General features: G+C 28.4%; 2 protein-coding genes across 2 annotated transcripts in view; one reads left to right on the top strand and one right to left on the bottom strand.

Annotated features, from left to right (window-relative positions):
- Nucleotides 1–650, bottom strand: part of LOC106688810 (cytochrome P450 10) — a 15,933-nt gene extending 15,283 nt beyond the window's left edge. Inside the window, exon 1 of the mRNA XM_014433453.2 lies at nt 508–650. Within this exon, the coding sequence (XP_014288939.1) occupies nt 508–509 (2 nt within the window). The 5' untranslated portion in view covers nt 510–650. The remainder of the gene's footprint in view (nt 1–507) is intronic.
- Nucleotides 651–4,480: 3,830 nt separating this feature from the next.
- Nucleotides 4,481–22,223, top strand: part of LOC106688807 (uncharacterized) — a gene marked incomplete at its 3' end in the record, with an annotated part of 99,508 nt that continues 81,765 nt past the window's right edge. Inside the window, 1 exon segment of the mRNA XM_014433450.3 lies at nt 4,481–4,705. Within this exon segment, the coding sequence (XP_014288936.3) occupies nt 4,699–4,705 (7 nt within the window).

A 22,223-nucleotide genomic window follows, 5' to 3' on the forward strand; every position in this document is an offset into this window, starting at 1 on the left:
TATATATATATAGAGAGAGAGAGAGAGAAATACTTTATTCATTCATGCTGCCCAAATACATTGAGTTGCTACATTACACAACATACTTATTAATCCGTGATCTGACATTATACTAAATACCAATACCCACTATACATACCAGGGTGCTTGTTAGTAGTAGTAAATATAAAAAAAAAAAAGATAATACTATGGAAGTAAAAATAATTAAGATCTTTAATATTTTAATAAGTTCTCATGGATGATAAAATGATTACTGAATGATGAGTTGAGAATGAGAATAAATTTATAGTGTTAAAAGGCCTTGTTAATGAGACTTTAGTGAACATTTTAGTAAATAATTAGATTGAAACTTAAAGAAAATTTCTTATATGTCTATCACAACTAGAGAATTTTTTGGGAATTGGTTTGAGTCATGAAAATATTGTTTATATGCAAAGACAGTATGCACTTCATAAGGCAAATGATTATATATTAAATATTTAATTATCATTCTAAAAATATACTCACATTAAAATTTCCCTGAAATAGATACACACACAGGTTTAGTATGAATTAACTGTATAAAAATATAACTTCGATGCATTACAAGAACAGTTTAAAAGGAAGCATATGATACTATACACCAGCTGAATTCTACATCACCGATTTGTTTCCTGAAAATGAATCGATAGAAATCGAAGTGATTTATTATTTTTTTTTTTTTTAAGATTTTCATTTAAGTTCAATATGAAATATTTTATCCTTCAATTAAAAATCACAATATTTTAATTTGAATATGATTGTGAATTTTGAGTACCAGGACTTCATAAAGTTGCTGACGAGGAACTGTATATTTTTCAGCACGCAACATTTTAAAAAATAAGTTATTTTAACTAATGAATTGAAAAAAAAATTCATCGATGTTTAATTTAACATTTAAATACAAAAATTTTCAAAACTATCAACATTATTAACAATTCAATTATTTATACTATTATTCCTTAAAAAAAAAATTCCTTATAATTAAATTTATATGTAATCATATAAGATAAAAAAATTATTATAATTCAAAAATCTAGGAAATCAAAGGGCTCTTACATTTTCTTTATTTTCTGTTGTATAATATATGGAATTTTTAATATACATACCACCATTGGCGGACTAGTTCTTTATTGAGAAGCGGGCTTATTTAGAGTACAATTTCATGAGAGTAATATATGGATAGAGGTAATATAGATATGTAGTATTTTATTTATTGCTGCTTATTAAACTAAAATGCATTATCAAATTATGAAACTATAAACTAATTAAGTGCAATTATTAATTTTTTTTAAGTCGATCTTTAAATTATCCATTTCGGATAAGTTATAACGGTTCTTAAATAACCTTGAAATTCAAATTATGGTTTCTGATGAATCTAAATCAGGAAACATTAATAAATTGATCAAGAAATTGATTGTAATATTGATTTGAAATTAATATTTTAGTTTAACAACATATCATCACTCTGTAATCGAATAATGTGAGTCGCATATTAAATCAGTGGAAGCTGGTTATTGAATTAGGTATCCAGACCGTCAAGAGTAATGTCTTTATTCGAACATTTTTCATAAAAATAAAAACATCATTTCTTTACTTAACTGTATTATTATTATGTTGACTGTCATATTAAATTAATAAATCAGTCCTTTTAATAAACACATTGGACTAATGTCATAATAATAGCTTCAAAGATTCTTCCTATATCCCTAAAGAAAAGAAAACTTATTTTATTTTGGCATTTTTCCAAATAATTTTGTTCTTGGTGTTTATCTACATAAGTTTAAAATACATTACATTATATTATAATTAATAATTTTAACTCCAAATTTATAATATTTATAGAATTTTCGTTGGTATTATTGTGTATTTGGACATTTTTATTGATGACAAATATTTGATCTCAATAAAATCTAACAATCTAATAAAATTTAACTTTACTAGACACGGAAATATGTGTATTAAACTAAAATCAAACAAGTTAGATTCCGTTTAATATAGTAATATTTTAAAGACTTGTTATTTTCTTTACTAATTTATTTCCCTTTGTAATGTTGGTAGCAGTGCGTTCTATAGGCAATTGTTCTGTTGTAAGAATGTTCTAGAACATTTTAATTTAAATTATCCATCCATTTTACTTCTTTTCGTTCTAAAGTGAACATAGAAGTGGTTTAAAATATTTTAAACATTCATCTTAATTATATGCTAGAATCAAACCAAAAGATCCTAATAAAAGTTAAACCATGAATAACTGTAAAATTTTGTTTAACATAGGTATGTAGTTTTACAAAATCTATGTAGTTCAATTGTGTTAATGCTTATATTTTATGCATTCCTAATAAAGCTTCTTCAAACATTATAATTCCATATTTTGTTCGAACTTACAAATTATTGTAATCAATGAATTAATTAATTGCAGAAATTGACTAATATTCTTATTAAATGTAATCTATTTTTCTCATTGATGGAGAGAATTGCTACAGATTTTTAAATATAACTGATTATTGTAAATACCTACATATTTTTATGCATTAGTGTAAAAATAAAAAGAAGGTAATTATGTACAAAACAAGCTCTAGTGGCGGGAACTAAAGAACAACTGGCTTACACAGAATACATATTAGTATAGAACTGATCTTCCACTGAAAAAGGATCGATTAAGGGTTATATTTATCTCTTTTGATCCAATTGAAACAGTAATAATGATAGTATGAGTTAGAATTTGGAATTCCACTGCTGGAGCTTGTTTTGTACAGTGGTACTGAAAAGAAAGTTGAATTCTTTGGCAGGCTGTTGCAGGCTATCTAGTTTTGGGTTCTTTAACTTCTTTTCAATTTAAAACTTCTTTCTCCTAGAAGTAACAGTCAAAAGAAATTAGATCAGATGGCTTGATTTTAAATTTTAATGGAAATATTTTAGTTTTATGTTCCCTGTTTCTTTTATTTTGAAAGCTATATCTCAAAATTTTAATTTTATTTAAATATAAATGAAAGTTGATTTCTTATCAATACACTCTCTGTCCTCAACAAACTGCGCCTAATGTTTTTATTAATTGATTTCAATTTAATCTTCATTGACAACTCTTTTTTTGAAATGTAAATGCCCCAAGGAACTTACAAGAAGCCATTTCTTATTGCAGAACACGGTAGGTTTAGATCTACCTGAGAACTCCATTCTTGGACTCAGGAGGAATAAAAAGAGATATTTATATTATTGAATAGCTTGTATTTGTATTTATTTTTATGTTATCCTAATTGATTATAGAAAAAACACTAGCAAGAAAATTAATTAAATAAAAAATAATTCTTTTGCAAATCGTTAATGATAGACTAAATAGTGACTTACTCTTTTTAGGAATACGGACTTTGGTTTTGAGTATTAGCATGTAATATTAAGTTAAACTGATTCATTATAATTTAAATTAATTTATGGAAAAAAAAAACATTCTTTGGCCTTTCAGAAATTTATAGTAATAAAGGAATGCAGTTCTTAATTTGATTCATTACTGTAATGAAGGAGAGGTTCAAATTAGGCTTTTTATTTTTGTATTGACTAATATATGTGTATTTACAGCTTAAATTTTGTATGAAAAAATATCAGTTTTCATAATCTGTTGAAGGTAGCTTGGTAAAAATCTTGACTAAGATCAAGTACAGACAGTAGTGTAGCTAACTAAATATTCTAGAGAGAGAAGGGATTTCTCTCCCCTCAATAATAAATAAATAATTCTAAGAGGTTATATTAAAAATTGCTTATAAATGCTATTTAGAGGTACTAAATTTCCAAAAAAATTTTAGGTAAAGGGCAGTGAATACTCCACAGACCTCTGGTAAGTTTATAGTTCAGTTTAAGGTCAGGTAAATGTGTAATTTGTGTATTTACAGCTTAAATTTTGTATGAAAAAATATCACAATCAGTTTTCATAATCTGCTGAAGATAGCTTGGTAAAAATCTTGACTAAGATCAAGTGACATTTGTGTAGCTAACTAAATATTCTAGAGAGAGAAGGGATTTCTCTCCCCTCAATAAATAAATAATTCTAAGAGGTTATATTAAAAATTGCTTATAAATGCTATTTAGAGGTACTAAATTTCCAAAAAAAGTTTAGGTAAAGGGCAGTGAATACTCCACAGACCTCTGGTAAGTTCGTAGTTCAATTTAAGGTCAGGTAGGTACTAGGGGAGACTGATCTGCTCCATCAGCAAAAACCAAACCTATCAGTGCTTATTTATTTTCTTATTTTAATAATTTATTTATTTATTATTAACTTGGAAAAATGATTTGTTTTAGTAATTTATGGACGAGATATTGAAAATAAGTAATATAATATTAATTTACACTCTTCTTAAATCATGATTTTACAATAATTTTTGTTTCACTACTAAATTATCTCGAAATATTAATAAAGTTTTTAGTTGACATAATATATTTTTGCTTTTCAGGTGCATTACAGTGGCTCTTATTTTTTTCATAAATATGCATAAATCTTGCTTAGTCGCTATTACTTTTGCCTGGTGCGGTTCGAATTTGTCGCTCAGTGTTGGTTAAAAGTTGTTTAAGTGAATGTTCTTAGTTACTGCCGTGGACATCCCGTTTTTTTGTTTCGAAATCTACTGGATTTAAAGACCTTTATGATCGGATAGTGAATATCAAGAAAGAAGGAGATAGCATCTTTGAAAAATGAAGGGTGAGTTGCTTATCACATAATTTTTTTTTCTATTTTTTATTTACTCCTAATTTATGTTGTAACTTTTATCTTAATTAATGTTGTCTAAATTCTGATTTTAAATATTTCTGCTGTCAGTAAAGTTTATTCATTAATCTAGTGTTCACTTGGTTCTTTATTTAATCCAATAAAATTATTAAAGTTAAAATAGAATAAAATATAAAAGAATGAAGGAAAATTAATGAAACTATAAGAATTAAAAAATAACTAAAAATAATTACCACTATAGAGCTGTAAAACATCAAAATATCTGGCCCATCTTAATTGATAAGTTATGAATTAAAAAAATTGTCCTCTATTGATGTATTTTACACATCTCCAGTAAAATTTTTGGAAACTTTTCAATTGAAGACTTGACATCAATAAATGTATCTTAAAAAAAAATGGGAAAATTATGGGAAAGTTAACCTGAAAAGCAGCACAATATATGGCATAATCATAGCTACTATTAAAGATTGTGGCATTTATGCTGCTTTTCAAGTTGTTGACAATGGCATTTAGTTTGCTTGCTGAAAATTTGCTCAGGTCTAATTAATTTTTTTTCTCATTAGTCCGTTATTGGAGTTAAATTTTCAATTGACCTTCATAATAATAACAAAACAAAATAAATTCAAAATTCAATTTACCTAAAACTTGTATATGAGAGTCAGCAATTTTGAATATTCATTAAACATAGTTACATTCACAGTTAAGTAAAATCTTACAAAATGATCATTTTTGCATTAATGTACTAAATATAATCCATATCATATCTATATAATAATCTGTATGTACCAAGTAGGTCAGTATAGTTTTTTCATGAATTCAATAAGATCTTTAACTCTCCAAGGGTTACTGGTGTCTGACATCTCTTGCTTGTGGGTACCACTCCTACAAAACTTCTTGAAAAGAAGGGAAAAAACTATTTTCAGAAAAATCTCTTCCTTTACCTGATGCGTGAAGAATCTCACAGATGCCACATGGCATCACAGAAAGTAGCACTGGATAATTTTATTGATTAATGTTATGAAACTATTATTTTTTTACTTTTATACCTATTGTATAATGTAATTAGGTTTTCTTATAATTGATAATATTACTGTTAGAGGATTGATATTTCACTACCTGGAGTAATGTCTCATTGACACTTCGTAATATGACTTATTTATCGTATTCAGAACTGATAGATAAATATCTATTTATTTATAAGTATGACACCTTATTAAATTGATCAGGACACATTTTCGTTTGTTTAATTTTCCCCACTCCTATAATAATTTTAGATGTAAGGGAGTGACTGAGCTATGTGTGATGTTTAGTCCTCTTCTTATAATTAGTACATTCTGGGAAAATTGCACTCACATCATTCTTCATTTTTTGTTGATGCATAATTCATAAAATATTTTCTTTCAGTTGAATTTAAAACACTGCAACTTAATATATCTAATTTTTTTTTTTTATTATTATTAAGTAATTTAATGACATAAATACTGAACATAAATAGCAAAGTAAGCTCTTCTTAGCAAAATATTACAAATTAATAATGATTTTCTCATGGATTATATACGATAATGACAAAAATAGGGAATCAAATAAAATACATAAAAAAAAGAGTAATTCGATTGGAAGAGAACATGCCGAGACCACCAAACTTTCCTGATTGCATTACTACTTCGGTTGAACTGTTGAATTCTTGGCAGGATTAAAATTTAAAATCGTTATTTTCCCTTGGAAAACTCTAAAATACGAATTTTTATACCAACAGAACAATGACAACTTTTTTTTTCTCGAAAATTACAAAACTAGCGTTAACTTCAACTCGAACCCACTAATCTACACAAAGGTGGGTACATACATATGTATAGTGGTAAGTGAAAGTTTTTAAGATGTGCGCATGCAACAGTTTTTTTTTTAATTTAAATAAATTCAATATTTTAAGTATCACAAATAATTTTTTTTATAAGATTACAGGTGTACTTGATACATGATAAATGATGCAATTTCTATTTGTAATGTTTCTAGGATATTACTAGGTAGGGTTCGGATGTTCATGGAAAAAATAAAGCTAAATATGGATATGCAATACAATATGAAAACTATTTATACATAAAAATACAGAAAGTAGTTCAAAATTAAAAGAAAGGAAAATACGTTATACTTCCATCTCTATTTTAAATATTTTTATATCAGTTCTAAGAATGTTCTTTGTCTACTGATGTTATAGTAGGTAGTATGAGAAATTTCTTGTTTCCAATTTTCCCCAAATATATCCTGGAGTTTTTGTCTCACTTTCTCTCTGGACCGAAAGCTCGCGTAAGTAAAAAAAATATGTTTGAGCAAATAGATTATTGATCTTCCACCGATATCTTCCTATGATTGATAGGTGTCATTTATTCTAGGAATATTGTCGCAGATGTTGGCGTTCTAGATTTTCAATGATGTAATTAAGAAATTTTATTTTAAAAGTCTGTATATGTCCATTTCATTACTACATGATTTCGTTAAGCCTTCGAAAATAATAAAATACCTCGTTCAAGAGCTTTAAAAGACTCAGCAGCATAGATAAAATCATAAAAGTTCTGAAATAAATCTAACTGTATTCTAAAATATAAATTACCAATATCGACCAGTATAATCGTTAAAAGAAAACATTCTGTTTTAGAAATATTCATCTATCAAATTCCAAAGACAATGAAGTGGGCTATTACGCCATTTTCCTTCTCGCAGTCGAATATAATTTTACTCTTCCTCTTTTAAAAAGAGTAAAGAAAAAAAAAAGTAAAAATGGCGTAATAACCAAGAAGTAATCGCCCAGAATAAAACTGTAATCTAATCTAATCTATATCGATTTCTCAAAAGTAAAAGATTTTTTGTCAGTTAAAATTAAACTTACAAATCCAAAACAGTCAATTTATTGCAAAATTTAAACTTTCCCCTCAAGTAGGTATTATTAATAATAATTTTCAATAAAAATTTAACCTAACTGCATCAGAGTTATCTATGTATGTGTTGAATCAGTTGCCACAAAAGATCTGTTGGGTGCTCCATCCCACTCTACTACAGCAGATGATCCCATAATAATAATCTTTCAAAAGTGGATATATTGACTTTTGATAAAGAACTCAACTATCTTTGCTATTCTTTGAAAAAATATCCTATTTTTGCCTCGTCTCCCCCATTTTTTTTTTTTTTTAGTTTTGAGAATTTCGAAATGTAACCTCATAGGTCTTGGTAAATGTTTCTTAAGGGAGTGTAGTCTACTTAATAAATTCTTTCAATGCTTCTCCTGCTAACTTAATTATGGAAAGGCGATTGCTCCTTCTCATAGAAAATTCAATTCTTATAGCAATATGTAATGGTGATGTATCAGATCCGCAGCGTATCTATGATTGTAAACCTTAATATAAAAAATGTCTTTATATGCGGGATCCAGCTGAGCGTTCTATCGAAAATCAATCCGATATACTTGACAGTGTGAGCGAGTGTAACTGGTAGATTGTTAATGGTCAGTGACGGCATTATAATCGGATGTCTTTTGCCAAAAAAGAATAGCAACGGTTTTATTTGTTGACATTTTAAATCCGTGATCAGAAAGCCATACATTGATATTGTTTAGAGCAGTTTGAATATCTTCTTGTAAGGATACTACGTTTTACCCTTCAGTATAAATAACAAGACCATCCGCATAGACCCTGCTTTTGAAAGGTAACCCAACCACATTCAACACTTTATTAAAACAAATACAGAAAAGAAAAGAGGGAGCCTTCAGCGGACCCTGTAAACCTTTCTTAAAATGCTATGCGGCAAAACAAGAGTAATTTTAATGTATGTATGTATGTATATTGTATGTATTGTATTTGCTTATAAATAAAGATATTGAGGAGGTTAGAAAAGAAAAGATCCGCCGCGCCCCGAATTCGTATGTCGCCAAACAAATTCTTATCAGTAACTCTGCCTTTGGCATGTGCTGAAGCTTCTGACCAGTACTGTAATTGTATTAATTCTTTTTTGCCATGTTCTTTGATTGGAGATATTTTTCCCCTCTAAAAACCGTATATTACAAAATCAAACCGCACGCAAACCTTTTTTGACGCAAACGGTGCGGAATTCCGAACAAACCAATTCCGGACAAAAGCATTTGTGAATTCATTATTACATATAAATAAGTTACTTCGATTTGAATGTTTTCAGTCGGCCGAAATCGGGATCATACTCAGGTGACTGTCATGATGACGAAAGTTTACAGAAAAATGGATTCTTTATCACTTTTGACCTTTACGTTTCCCCCAAGTTGTCAAAACACCATAAAAAATACTTCCCAGTTTTTCGCTATTAACATCTTCGGAACTCGTCGAATCGAAAACATCTTCGACTTGAAATTGTTTTAGAATTACATTTTCTACTTCTTTGAGTACTCCTTTCCAGTGGAAATTCCCGAATTGATTGTTCTAGAAAAGAACTTAAGTTACAAAGTCGACTCCTCTGCAAGGGATGCAACCCCTACATAGTGGGCCGTTAGTGACCGCGCGAGTTAAAGCGCCAACTTTTTTAACGAAGTACTCGAATCCGGTCTGACTCACATTTTCATTTCATTGGACCGCCTCAGAAATAAAAGTCTACTTTTATTTCTATGACGGTACCACGAAATGAACACTTGAAAGCTCCCTACTAGGGTGGTAACCTATAGATAATCCCTCTCCCCTGCTGTATGTCATGAAATGATCTGGGAGGGGATGTTCAGATTAATCTTGTAGACCCAATACTGAAGGATAACCGAGAAAATTTTAAATTCGATCATTTAAAATTTGAAGTGCAGGGGAGGTTGCGAGTGTTTTACTTTATTTTTACTAGCAAATGCAAAACTAAAGACTTCACAAGCTTAGTGCTTGTTACGAATCTAATGAGACAATGCACAAGTTCCTTGTTAGTTATTTGATTTACAAATAGTCGGATTAATAGTCTAGGTTTTCCAAGTAAGCCACAATGGTTCCTATTCATCCCTCTATTCTCAGTCCGCTGGTCTTCCTCAAGGTAGTAACCTTGGTCCCATCCTCTACACCGTCTATACAGCTGACATTCCAACAACAAACCACGTATGCCGATGACACATGTGTGCTCGCTGTTAATAATAACCCATTAATTGTATTCAAAAATCTCCAATCCCATATCACAGCCCTCGTAGATTGGTGTCGTAATTGGAGGATTAAGATAAATTCCAACAAATCCCATCAAATCACCTTTACCCTTCGTCGTAAATCTACTGACTGCCCTACAGTTTCATTTAATGATGTTACTCTTACCCCTGTCGAACAGATCCGCTACCTTGGACTACATTTGGACAAGCGATTAACCTGGAATCCTCACACCAGACTGAAAAGACAGGAAACTAGACGTCGATTTCGACTATTACAGCACTTACTAGACAAACGGTCTAAACTTCCAACACATTACAAAAGACTGATCTACATGACTGTAATAAGACCAATCTGGACATATGGTGTTGAGCTTTGGGGCTCCACTAAACCTTCGAATTCCTCTCGTATTCAATCCTTACAATCCAAAATCCTTCGTAAAATCCTCAATGCTCCTTACTTTGTCACAAATAAAATCATACATAAAGACCTTAATGTTCCCTATGTAACCGATCTAGCCCGAACCAGATATCACTTCTTCCATTATAAACTCTCTAACCACTCAAACCCCCTAGTTTCTAATCTTGCATCTTCTTCCATTCCTGACAATCCTCCGAGGCGCCTGAAAAGAAGATGGCCACGAGACCAGCTGATGTAAAATGTCATTAGAGTGCTACCAATGGGTAGTTTATCTACACGCCTGTAATACTCCAATTTAACTTAGATCAGATTTACTAAATGTATTATAATATACAGTTGTAAATAGCAATAAATAAATATTAAAAATAAAATAATAATCTAGGGGTCTTCATGATTCATGTCATATCAGTCTGAGTTTGAATGATGACTGTCATTCCGACTGATCGTGTCCCCGTTTAAGAAACTTCATTCATCATTGCCTAGACTTACTAATTTTCATTTTGAAATTCTCAAAACACAAGAAAAAAAGGAGGGTGGCGATCTAGTTTTGGAACTCTCTATATAATACAAAGTTTGAATCTTTATAATAAAATTCAGAGATTTTATTTTTGTTTGTACCGAAATTTTGAGTGATATGTCTAAACTGCAAGGTTTTTTCTTTTATATCGATTAAGTACAAAATCTTTTAGAACACTGGACCAATTTTAATTTTATTATCCCAATGGTAATATTTTATGTATATTTTTAATGTAAATGTGACATGCTGTCCTAATTAAATCCAACCTCCCTCCAATTTGCCATAACTGCCATATTTTCGACTGGCAAAAAGGCGGCTAACCTTCGAGGCGGGTGGTGGGGGGTAGCTCCAGTCAGTGTCGCGGCACCGTTCTTTCTGTACGTAAGGATTTTCGCTCTCCCTATACATCGTTCGCACTACACGGTGAGTAGTTTAAATATTTATTTATTTTTATTATAGTATAAACAATGTCGATTTTCTGTCAAAAATCACGAAATGACTCAAAAAACCCAAGTTAACTCATGACACGCACACTTTGTAAAGATAAATTTCAGTTGATAAGAGAAATACAACTGAAATAATCACACAAAATATGTGAAATTCGTGTTTTGGCAACGTTGCTGTTTTCGTCGTCAGTATTAACTTAAGGACGCAGCATTGTGAACGGGAAAATAAATTATCATTTCTAATTAGCCGAGCTTCTAGCGTCTTGAGAGGTATTTTGCTCATGAAAAAAAGGAAATATTTTGTATATATAAATTTATTCGTGTATTATTTAAAATGGTATATAATAACGTTAAATTTATTCATTTTATGTGCTTAAAATTCAGTCAATTTAGTTATTGTCACTATTGAGTTTTTAGAATCAGCGTTAATGTAGTATTTAATAAATATATTTAAAAAATGGTGTAATATTAACACATTTAAATCCAATAAGCCCCAAATTTATTAAAATATATCCTTAAAAAAAATGTTTTAAATGCCGCATGAAATACTTTTTTAGTGTGAATTATTTAGAATATAGACCTATAAAATTGAATTGAAAAGTTGTTAAAAGAATGTTCCTATTTTTTTTTTTTTCTTTCGAATAAAACTTATAGAATAGCTGTTATTTATTAGATTAATATTCAGCATCAACATAGGCTCCGGAAATTATATGGCTAAATATAAATATAATTATAATTAGGGAAATATTAATATGTAAATATATAAACATATAGTTTTGGATAAATATATGTTTTTTTGAAAAATATTATATATGTTTTATATAATATTATATTGCGGAACCGCCTTTAATCGGGCTGTTAATTTTTGACATTATACTAACGAATTTTTTTGTAAAATTTATTATAAAATCGTTCCTATCATTAATTCATGTAAATTATAAATTTATTTCTAAATTTACTTAACAGAAAGCATTAAAATATGAAAAAAATTGGCGGAAATTTAATAAACCCGCCATTGACAGGCTTCAGGTCTTCATCTGTACTCATGTTAATTTGTGTTGATTATTTAATGTATTGTACTCATTTTGTTATATTATTAAGATAATTAAATGTTAATAAGAAATATATATATCCTTTTTTTACTTCAAAATATTACAGGTTAAATATACTTAAACCTATATTTAACTGTTAAAGTATTTTAAGTACTGAAAAAACTTCATAAAATATTATATTGTATATTAGCAACTTCTATATAGCCTAATACATTTTTAAAGAATTAAAATAATTTTTTTTTAAATTATTTTATTTTTCTTGAACCTTAATTTTTAGAACCTTTTTTTCCATTACACTGTCTGATTACAAGAAACAGTATAAGTCCATATATATGAGTAATGTGACTTTCTAAATTAATAATATTTAAAATAGTTATATTTTTTTTCATGTTGGTGAAGGTTTTATATCATTTTAAAATATAATTATTTAAAAAAAATAATAATAATTTAGTTGTAAAATTACTTTGGTTTTTAAATTATATATTTTATTGTTCATAGTAACCTAATATTAATTATAATTCTTTGTATATGGCATGTTGGTGTTATTTACGTGTGTCTGAACTAAATAGACACCTCACCAACTCATAGATAAATTTGGGATTGCAGTGAATTAAAAAATATATAAGTATTTCTAAAAATTAACTACCAACTTTGTATAATTCTCATATTTTATCAAATCCTTCAAGTATTTCTTATTTAGACAATTTAGAAGTTCTGATATGTATGCATTTCATCTTTATATATAGAATGTCTTGTACATATTCACATTTCCTCACCAGCTCTTGTAACCTTTTAACATTGTTATCAACTAAAACACGTATCGAATTTCTCATTATCTTTAATTATAACAATTATTTTAATTATTTCATGCTAATGTAATGATTATTAGATACAAGTCGTGATATCCTTAATTGTTTTCACACAGGATATTTTAAACCACGATTATTTTCCCTGCCATAACGTAATTTATTTTTTCTTTTACAAGTTACATACTTCCTCGTTATTCAAAGTATTTATTAAATTAATTAATGAACACATGCATATTTTTTTAGAAATTAGATACAAAAACTCTTTTTCAGAGTGACGTTTGAGTAGTCAAATTGAAGATTATTTTATTTTCGTGTTACATTTTAATAGACGAGTTGAAAGCAAAACAAATTTGCTTGTTTATTAGTCCCAATCGAATTAGGGGTTTTCTCTCGGCAATTCACTTATTGCCTTCAAGTCATTCCTATTTATTAATACAAACTAACTTTACATTTTCAATTTACTTTCATTCCTTAAAATTATCCATGACGTTTCTCTAAATGATTTTCAAGATTTTTAAATTTTAATTATTGTATGTATATTAAATTACACTTAACTAATATCTATGGTATTGTACGACACCTTTCTAATAAAATAAGATTACATTTATTTAAGTAAAATTATTAACGTGCTACATATATTAATGTACGAATGATATTTCTGATGCATATAAATAAAACCATCAATTAATTAGAATTATCGCGTACTGCACACCGTTAATGCTATGATATGAGGAACACTATAATAAGGTTTTTATATTTATGTGAGCTCATTAATTTTTTATGGCCAGGTTTGTCATTTCCCTATAAAGCCTGTTTTATTACTTATGAACGTCTACCAGACAGAAGTATATTTTTGAAAACAAATTTAAATATTTTTCATTGGATTCCTGTAACTATTATAAATTTAATATACATACTTTTGAAGTATTATAATTTTAGTTGGTTCCCAATGGATTTATTTACGAGTTGATATAAAAAAGATGTATGGAATAGAAGAAAATAATTGACTTCAAGTTATTATTCAACAGAAATAAATTTTTGTTTTTAAATGAGTAATCATTATAAATGTAAATCAGGTGGCCTATTATATTTGAACTAATAATCGCTTTTAAATGGTTAATTTAAACTATTTAGTGAATTAATGAATAATAATTTTTGATATAAATTTTCTTTTGGAAAGTATTTCGTGTCTTCCTTTTACTAAATTCAGCCGTTTGATAAATTTGTTTAAAATTGATTCTGTAGAGATTTACAAATAACTACATCACTCAACGTTTTAAATTTTGTTATTTTTTTTTTAATTTCTTCTGTCTATTAAGGTTACATCATGTGTTGAAATTTTTAACAGTGTTTAAAGACCTCAATTTTGAAAAATTATAAATTATTAGTAAGTTATACAATTTACATTTTTTTTTAAATTATCAATTTGATGCTTAATCTGGTTTTAATTGATGTTTAATCTGTCTGGTTAGAATCGGGACTCTAATGAAATCGAATTTTTATAATTGATAGAAATTCGATGTGCCTATAGTTATTTTATTGAATAATTACATTGTTTGAATGCTTGTATTTATTATTTCATGTTATAACCTACAATTATATTTAAGAATGTCACAAATTACAATTCTGAAAAGAATTATAATTTTTTCCAAAATTGTCTTTTGTTGCTCTGTTAAGCTAATTTTCTTTAATTATAGTCGTTTGTCTAACACCATCATTCCAACTTGTTCGCCTATAATATAACGGAATAGGAGCTATGTAAAACATTAAATAGTAATTGTAAACTTTTTCAAAACTATCTGGAGTAGATAAAGAAGAAGAATACATAGAAACCTTCATGTTTTTATATAAGAAGATGGTCAGGGTTGCGGTCAAAAGAGAAACAAAAATAGTTTACAACTATTTATTTTCCGACGTTTCGCCCCACTTTGCAGGGCTTCATCAGGGCTAAAAAGATACAAAATGATACAATGATAAGAATAAAAATACAATGATAAGAATATAAATAAGTAACAATGGCAAGAGTAAAAATCTGACTGATTTTTACTCTTGCCATTGTTACTTATTTTTATTCTTATCATTGTATGTTATCTTTGTATTTTTATTCTTATCATTGTATCATTTTGTATTTTTCTTAGGCCTGATGAAGTCCTGCAAAGAGGGGCGAAACGTCGGAAAATAAATATTTGTAAACTATTTTTGTTTCTCTTTTGACCGCAACCCTGACCATCTTCTTATAAATCAATTTTTACGGTCAACTATATATACATATATGCTTCTTGTTTTTATTTTTTTTTTTCAAGAATAATTTTTCTAATACTAAATAATCTACCTAAATTTATTTATAATAATATCAAGAGAAAAAAAATAAAAATTCTATTCTCTTTGCTATTTTAGAATTATTTATCTTACTGGTAGATATCAAAATTGTTAATTCTGGATCATTTACTCATTAAAGTTTAAATAATTTTTTTCTCTTTTCGCTGTGGTTTTTTCTTTATTTCTTGAAATATGCAAATGCGATAAACTATAATAAAAATGAAAGATTTTTGAACCTATAATAAAAATTAAAGAATTTTGGAGGAACTACCCATTGATAGAATTTCAAGAACATTTCTATATTAGGTCTCGAGGCTATTATCTTTTAAGACGCCTTGGAGGATTATCAGGAATAGAAGAGGGAGAAAGGTTAGAAACTAGTGGATTTGGATATTTAAGGAGTCCAATCAAGGAAGGATCTGGTTCGTCATTCTGGAATAATTCGATGGTCTATTCGAGTCATTAGTAAGTAAGTTGCCATGGTTTAAAAATTATTACTGTCGACTTAAAAACTTTATAAAGTTTATGTTAATGATTAAGCTTATAGATTTACGAAATAACAGGATATTACGTAACTAAACAGAGCACTGATTGCTTAGGGTTATTATCTGGTTTATAAAGTACTGATGATACAATATTAATTAGCTGACTAATTGCTAAGTTGACTATCATCAGCCAATCAGGCTTATTTGTCATCAGCTCTGCCTAGGTGGCAACATTTTCTGCTGATTAAGTTACTGACGCTCTTGTCAGCTTATGATTCAATAATTAAAGAACTCCGAAAATAAAATTAGTTCTCCATGATTAAATAATACTAATTATTAAATTTCCCCTTTAATATTTGATATTTAAAAAAGTTGTATTTATAAACACGGTAGGGCTAATGTCGAAAAATTGAGATTTGTTCCCTGTTTATCTTTATGATTTTCTTATTTGATTATTTAGATACTAATGAAACACTAATTATCTATGATAATGTCTAAACCTTAAAAGTTTGTTTAAAAAAATTTCTCAAAAAAATATATATGCATATATTTTTTGCTATAACCCGATTAGTTTTCCATTGGTTGGTCCTATTTTTCAACCTAAATTTTAAATTTTATTTAAGTTAAGTTCAAGTGTTATGATTTTTAAACAAGCATCATTCGATGAGTATTTTTTTTTTGTGTAATTTCTTTATGAATTGTAGTTTCCTCTGTCAAAATAAATAGGTTTGTTTGTACTCACAAAAAAAAAAAAATTAGCATTATAGTTTTAAATTGGTTTAATTTTGTTTTTTTACCTTTGTGTAGAATAACAATGCATTAACCAAATATATGAAATATTTTCTGTACTATGAATATTTTTCTTTAAATATTAATGTACATACAATTTTAGGGACTCGGGAAAAAAAAGAAAGTATATTTGGATAATTTATTTTCATTATATCTCATGATTCTTCTTTACTTTCTGAAAACTCCTTTTGTGTATTAGTAATTTAAATTAATTATTTATCATTATATATTCATTCAAGAAATATTCATTTTTTTTAACCTTGATACTATTTGGTTTGATATGATTTTAATTTTTTTGAAATTTTCTGTTTCATTTTACATAAATTCAAATATGATCGATATAGATTTTTGAAAGAGTGTAATAGAAATCAGTAAATAAAAATAAATGTTATGGTACTTAATATAAAACTAAATATGTTCATTTGAATTAGTTTATTTTTACAATAACCAATACATTTTACCGATATTGAAGACGTCTTTTTACAGGAAAACGCTATTTCCATCAAGTTTAAGACCGAAGTAAAGTTGAGCTGATCGTATAGATAGCAATTTCTCCGATCGTTCCAAGAAATTCAGTTTAATGGTTTTCCCATCCTGTTGACAACTTGCTGTAATTTATTATCAAATAACTTTTTTGGATATTGGTACTATTTTTTCAAATGTTATTATACCTTCTAAGGCTATATCACAGTTGTTAAACGTTATTATTGTATTTTTTTATTTTTACTCTCACCTACGAAATATTCCGTTAGAGGAAGTATTGTGATTGTGACTTTGAGTCGATCTCCCATAAAAAGGTCTGCGTGTGTCAAAGACCAAAAGTTTTGAACACCACGTGACATACGCAGCAGCAAAGTACTGTTGTCACGTGATAGGTGACTACGATCGATAAGGGTTAAATTTTCAATCCTACTTAGACGGGAACTGCTAGCAGTAATAAAAAAAGTTCATTCTACTTTCAGCGACCCTGATGAAAGCCTGAAAAGTGGAGCGAAACGTAGGTTACTAATAGTTTTTTTTTTCGGCTATTTTTTCTATCTTTCTACAATCATCTCATATGATGATAGGGTCAACTGACTATCCTCCAAAAAAAAAATGTTTAATTCATTCAAAATCTTATTTTTTAGATTTACAACGGCCTTATAAATTTAATGTTTTAACTGCTTGTAAGGTTGTAAGAACCAATTCAAAGTTAGATTAATTTTTCATTTTTAATTACAGAGCTCACTTATTTATGAACAATCTAGAATGTATAAACGACAAGGAATGAATTATTTTTATGGTCTCCCACAACCCCTGATTTCCGAAGGGTATAAATAAAGTTCATTCAGAGCTAAGTGCTGTCAGATAACTCATCTCTTTATGGTTTATCATTTCAACCACTTCGTAGCTAATATATTCCAGCTAATTAATTCAAGCAATAGATTAATTAGAATATCTTCATTCTATCATAAGTTATCAATTTATAATATTTTGGATAATATTCAGCGAACAAGAAATGTTTTAAATAATTATTATTTATTTAAATAATTCTTTTTATCCATCAAGAGATGATTCTTTCGTTTTAAACGATTCAAATAGGGAAACTGCTGAGGCCCCATTTTGGAAACAATTTAAGAAGAAATATGGCGCTTGACTATTAATTATTTTTTTAAATGAGATAAAATTATAAATCATTAACATTAGAAAAATACCGAAATAATTATACCGCAATTTGTTAATGGATACAAATTATATTTTTAGAAGCACTAAGCGCTAATTGTAAGCTACCTTATTTGTTATGGTATTAACTTTAGAACTGCTGTCTAAGAGCCAACTAGGAAAAAAAGTTAGTTATTTCATCCCAATTTTTGATTAATTTAATGAAAACTATGTATATTACTACTAAAGATTGACGAGAGTCGCTAAGTATAGTAAGAGGGATTAATAAATGGCGACTGTTTCAAAACTTAAAAAAAAAAAAAAGATTCTTCATTCTTCATCTGGAATCATAGGAATATTCCACATCTATAGCCCAAGGAGAACCATTAGTAATAATTTCAAATTTATAGATCTTATTGAATGAGTAGGGGGAGTTACACTTTTCGTCTGTTCTTGGTAATTCGTAAGTTAGATCCCTCTGACGCAAATGCGGCAGAGCATCTGAAACACCATCCCATGTGCTGGGAAAAGCTCCTTTCTGATAACACACCGGCACCACAGGATCAAAGAAGAATTAATGAAGTTCCTGGGAAAAAAAATTCACCTGCTTCGATGGGGTTTATTGTGTTGACACCGACGGATCCGTGAGATACGCTGATATTGTGGCATTCTCTAAAACGGGAGATTTAAGAATAATAACCTCGATCAGGTGGGTGGAATGGAAAGCGCAAAGGATGAAATATATGAAAAATTCCTTTCCTTAAAGAAAAATTCCGCGAGACCTTCGAAGAGAGAGATCACCGTGAGAGGCCTCTGGTTTGGATCTCGCAAGACACAACCAAATAAAACAAGGAGCTTCTTAGAAGACCTAGGTGTTAACATCAGGGATATAGCGCTCTTAGCGGAAATTATTATTTTGGACTCTCTGGAGATCATACATCATCACCTGCATAGGAATTAGCTGTGAGATGTTATTTTTGTCCTTTCGATTTGTGTTTTAACTTATTTATTCATTTAAGTATTTCTTTTACCTAACTTTTTGTTTTTAAAATCTATTTATTATTTTTTTTTTAATTTGTTTTTTGTAAACTGATCTACTGCTGAGACTATTATGTCTTTGGTTTGATTTTACATTGCTATCTAATGATAAGTTCGTTTAATGGATCGAACGTGGGTAGCGGATCACTGGAGAGGCAAAAGAGGAGAACATAATAGTCAATTAAATGAATTCAAATTATCATATGGAATGAAATCGTTAAATAGAAAAAAATTAACATATTTGTGTTTAGGGTGTAGACGATTATTGATTGTAAAAGGAAAAGGTAGGGAAAAAACATCGTTATATCATGTAAATATATATATTTAAAAAATGTCCCGATTATGGATTTATTGGTATCCTGTTTATTGTAATAACCCAATGCAATTGGGCAGCATGGCTAAATAAAGAATTTTTCTGATTTTATCATTAAAAAAAAGTTAATAAAATTGCATTTTATTATGATCAATTGTCGTCAGCGTTATAAGATCTTAAAATAATAATTGGACTATAATTCAACGTTAAATGATTTTCATTTTTATTATCATAGTGGTTGTTTATAGCACTATTTCACTTCATTGTCATAGCATATTTTTGGACAGAATAATAGTTCAATATTACATATTGAAATTTTAAATAGATTGTAAACGTACCATCCCTTTGGTGCTGGTAATTTTTACTAGGATTCGTTCATTCAAAACTGAGCTTATAGAAACAGATAAAAGGATCGGCTATTGCTAGTTATGATATTGCGGACAAAGGCATTTTTCTCTTATCTAAACTCAATAAGAAATACATAGATGAACCATAAATCTTCATTAAATATGTGTATCAAAATAAAATTAAAATAATAATAATAAATGATTAGTTAAAATTAAGAGAAGCTGCATTTCCGTGCAATACTCAGAAATGTAAAAAATTGAAAGATTTATCAAAATATGTACCTACCTGTGTTTCCGATTCGAACAATATGCTCTTAGAAGATAATTATTTTCATTATTCGTTATGATAAAATTCACTTTTTGTTCACAAACGGCATATTTCAAAACTATTGTCATAAAATTCTCAGTTCCCATTCTAATGGTGGCTCATGGTGAAACTTTCACAACGTTTATCACACCTGCCAAAATTCTGTTGTGAGACATCCAAGGCTTATCCTTTCCCTCCTTTTGACAAGGATCTTCATCAGGGATTCCTTTTTCGCAACAAGTATAGGACAGAATAAACCATCCAGTCTAAATCCGTTAGAAACTTTTCGTGCTGATTTTTCGTCCAGATAAGGGGGAAGGGAAGAGATAGGAGACAACGATGGATAAAAACAAAAGCCGTTATAATAGATTTATTCATTATAATTATAATTTTGTGATCATTTCTTAACATAGTTAATTTTATTATCCATGCATTAATTAACATTATTGTTGTTCCTCGTGATAATACTATTTTCACTTTTTTTTAAACATTAACGGAAAGGACATCCACAGATAGTCTGGGTTAATATAAATGCCATAGAGACGTTACTTATAAATTTATCTCTTAACCCAATAAATTTTTTTGTTGTTATTTTTTTAAGTAATCAACACTTATTAAAAATAATCCAGTTTTGCATGTATCTTGAAAATAATGGTTGTATTTTTCAAAATATGGCTTGGTTGTCCTAAATTGAAAAAAAAAAATAGTCCTTTAAATAGTCTCCGATATGAAGGGGTGTCCGTTAAGTGAAGTTTTTCTGTGATATGAAAATTGGATAGTGCACAAAATCTATCAACTATTCTTAAGCAAAATAATATATAAGTTCAAATACAAATATACAAATCAATAAATATTATATATAATATAATAATATAATTTTTGCATTGCCCATTAACCGAGCATCATCATATAATTAATGAATTATAAAGTTGAATAATATATAAGGAAAATATAAGTTGTATGAAAAGAAAGGCTGATGAAGGCCTGCAAAGTAGGGCGAAACGTCGATTACTAATAAAAACTTTTTTACCTTTTTTGATATATACGTTTATGCGTACTCTCTAACTGTCGAAAATATATATAACTTTATGCGTACTCTCAGATTGTTAAAAAACTATATATCTTTATGCGTACTCTCTAACTGTTAAAAAAGAAATAACAAAACCTGAAGGTCTTCGGAAGTTATTACATCCAAGGTCATCCAATGCTTTTAAGAACGAAATGAAACGTAAAAAAAAAAATCATCGTATGAGGAGCGATTATTCATCTTCGATACTGCGTCTTTTTATAGATCTTTCAACTTTTGATAATAGCTTATTTATTTTTTATCGTTTTGTTTTAATTTTGATTATTATAATTATTTTATGCTTAAGCTTACAACTAAAAAAGAATTATATTAAACATTTTTTTAAAATTTATGTATAAAATAAACAAGCAGAAGACAATATACATTAATACCTCACTTACGTATGACAATGACCTTGACATGCCAACAGTTAACGAACACATCCTGACCCATTACAAACAATCCCATAACAAATTACAAGGGCACATTAACACACTGATACATGATGTTACGATTCATGTATCATACCACTTTCGCTCTTCACTGAAAAGGAATTGGACGAGAGATCTATGAGTACTTCTTTTCCTTTGTAATTTTCTTGGATTAAAACTTTCAAGTTGTTTAATTATTTGATTTTTTTCATTAAATCTTTTTTTTTTTTTTTATAAATCCCGTAATCTAGTTTTATAAAGGGTTTCTCCTTTCCATAACTTTAATTACATTTATTATATCCTTTTTAGAGTTTAGGTAGAAATTAAACCTGAGAAGATAACCTGAAATTATTTTCTATATGTATATGTAGTTGACCGTAAAAGAATT

Source organism: Halyomorpha halys, unplaced genomic scaffold (genome assembly GCF_000696795.3).
Source record: "Halyomorpha halys isolate HHAL.00 unplaced genomic scaffold, Hhal_1.1 Scaffold1209.1, whole genome shotgun sequence".
Classification (NCBI taxonomy): domain Eukaryota; kingdom Metazoa; phylum Arthropoda; class Insecta; order Hemiptera; family Pentatomidae; genus Halyomorpha; species Halyomorpha halys.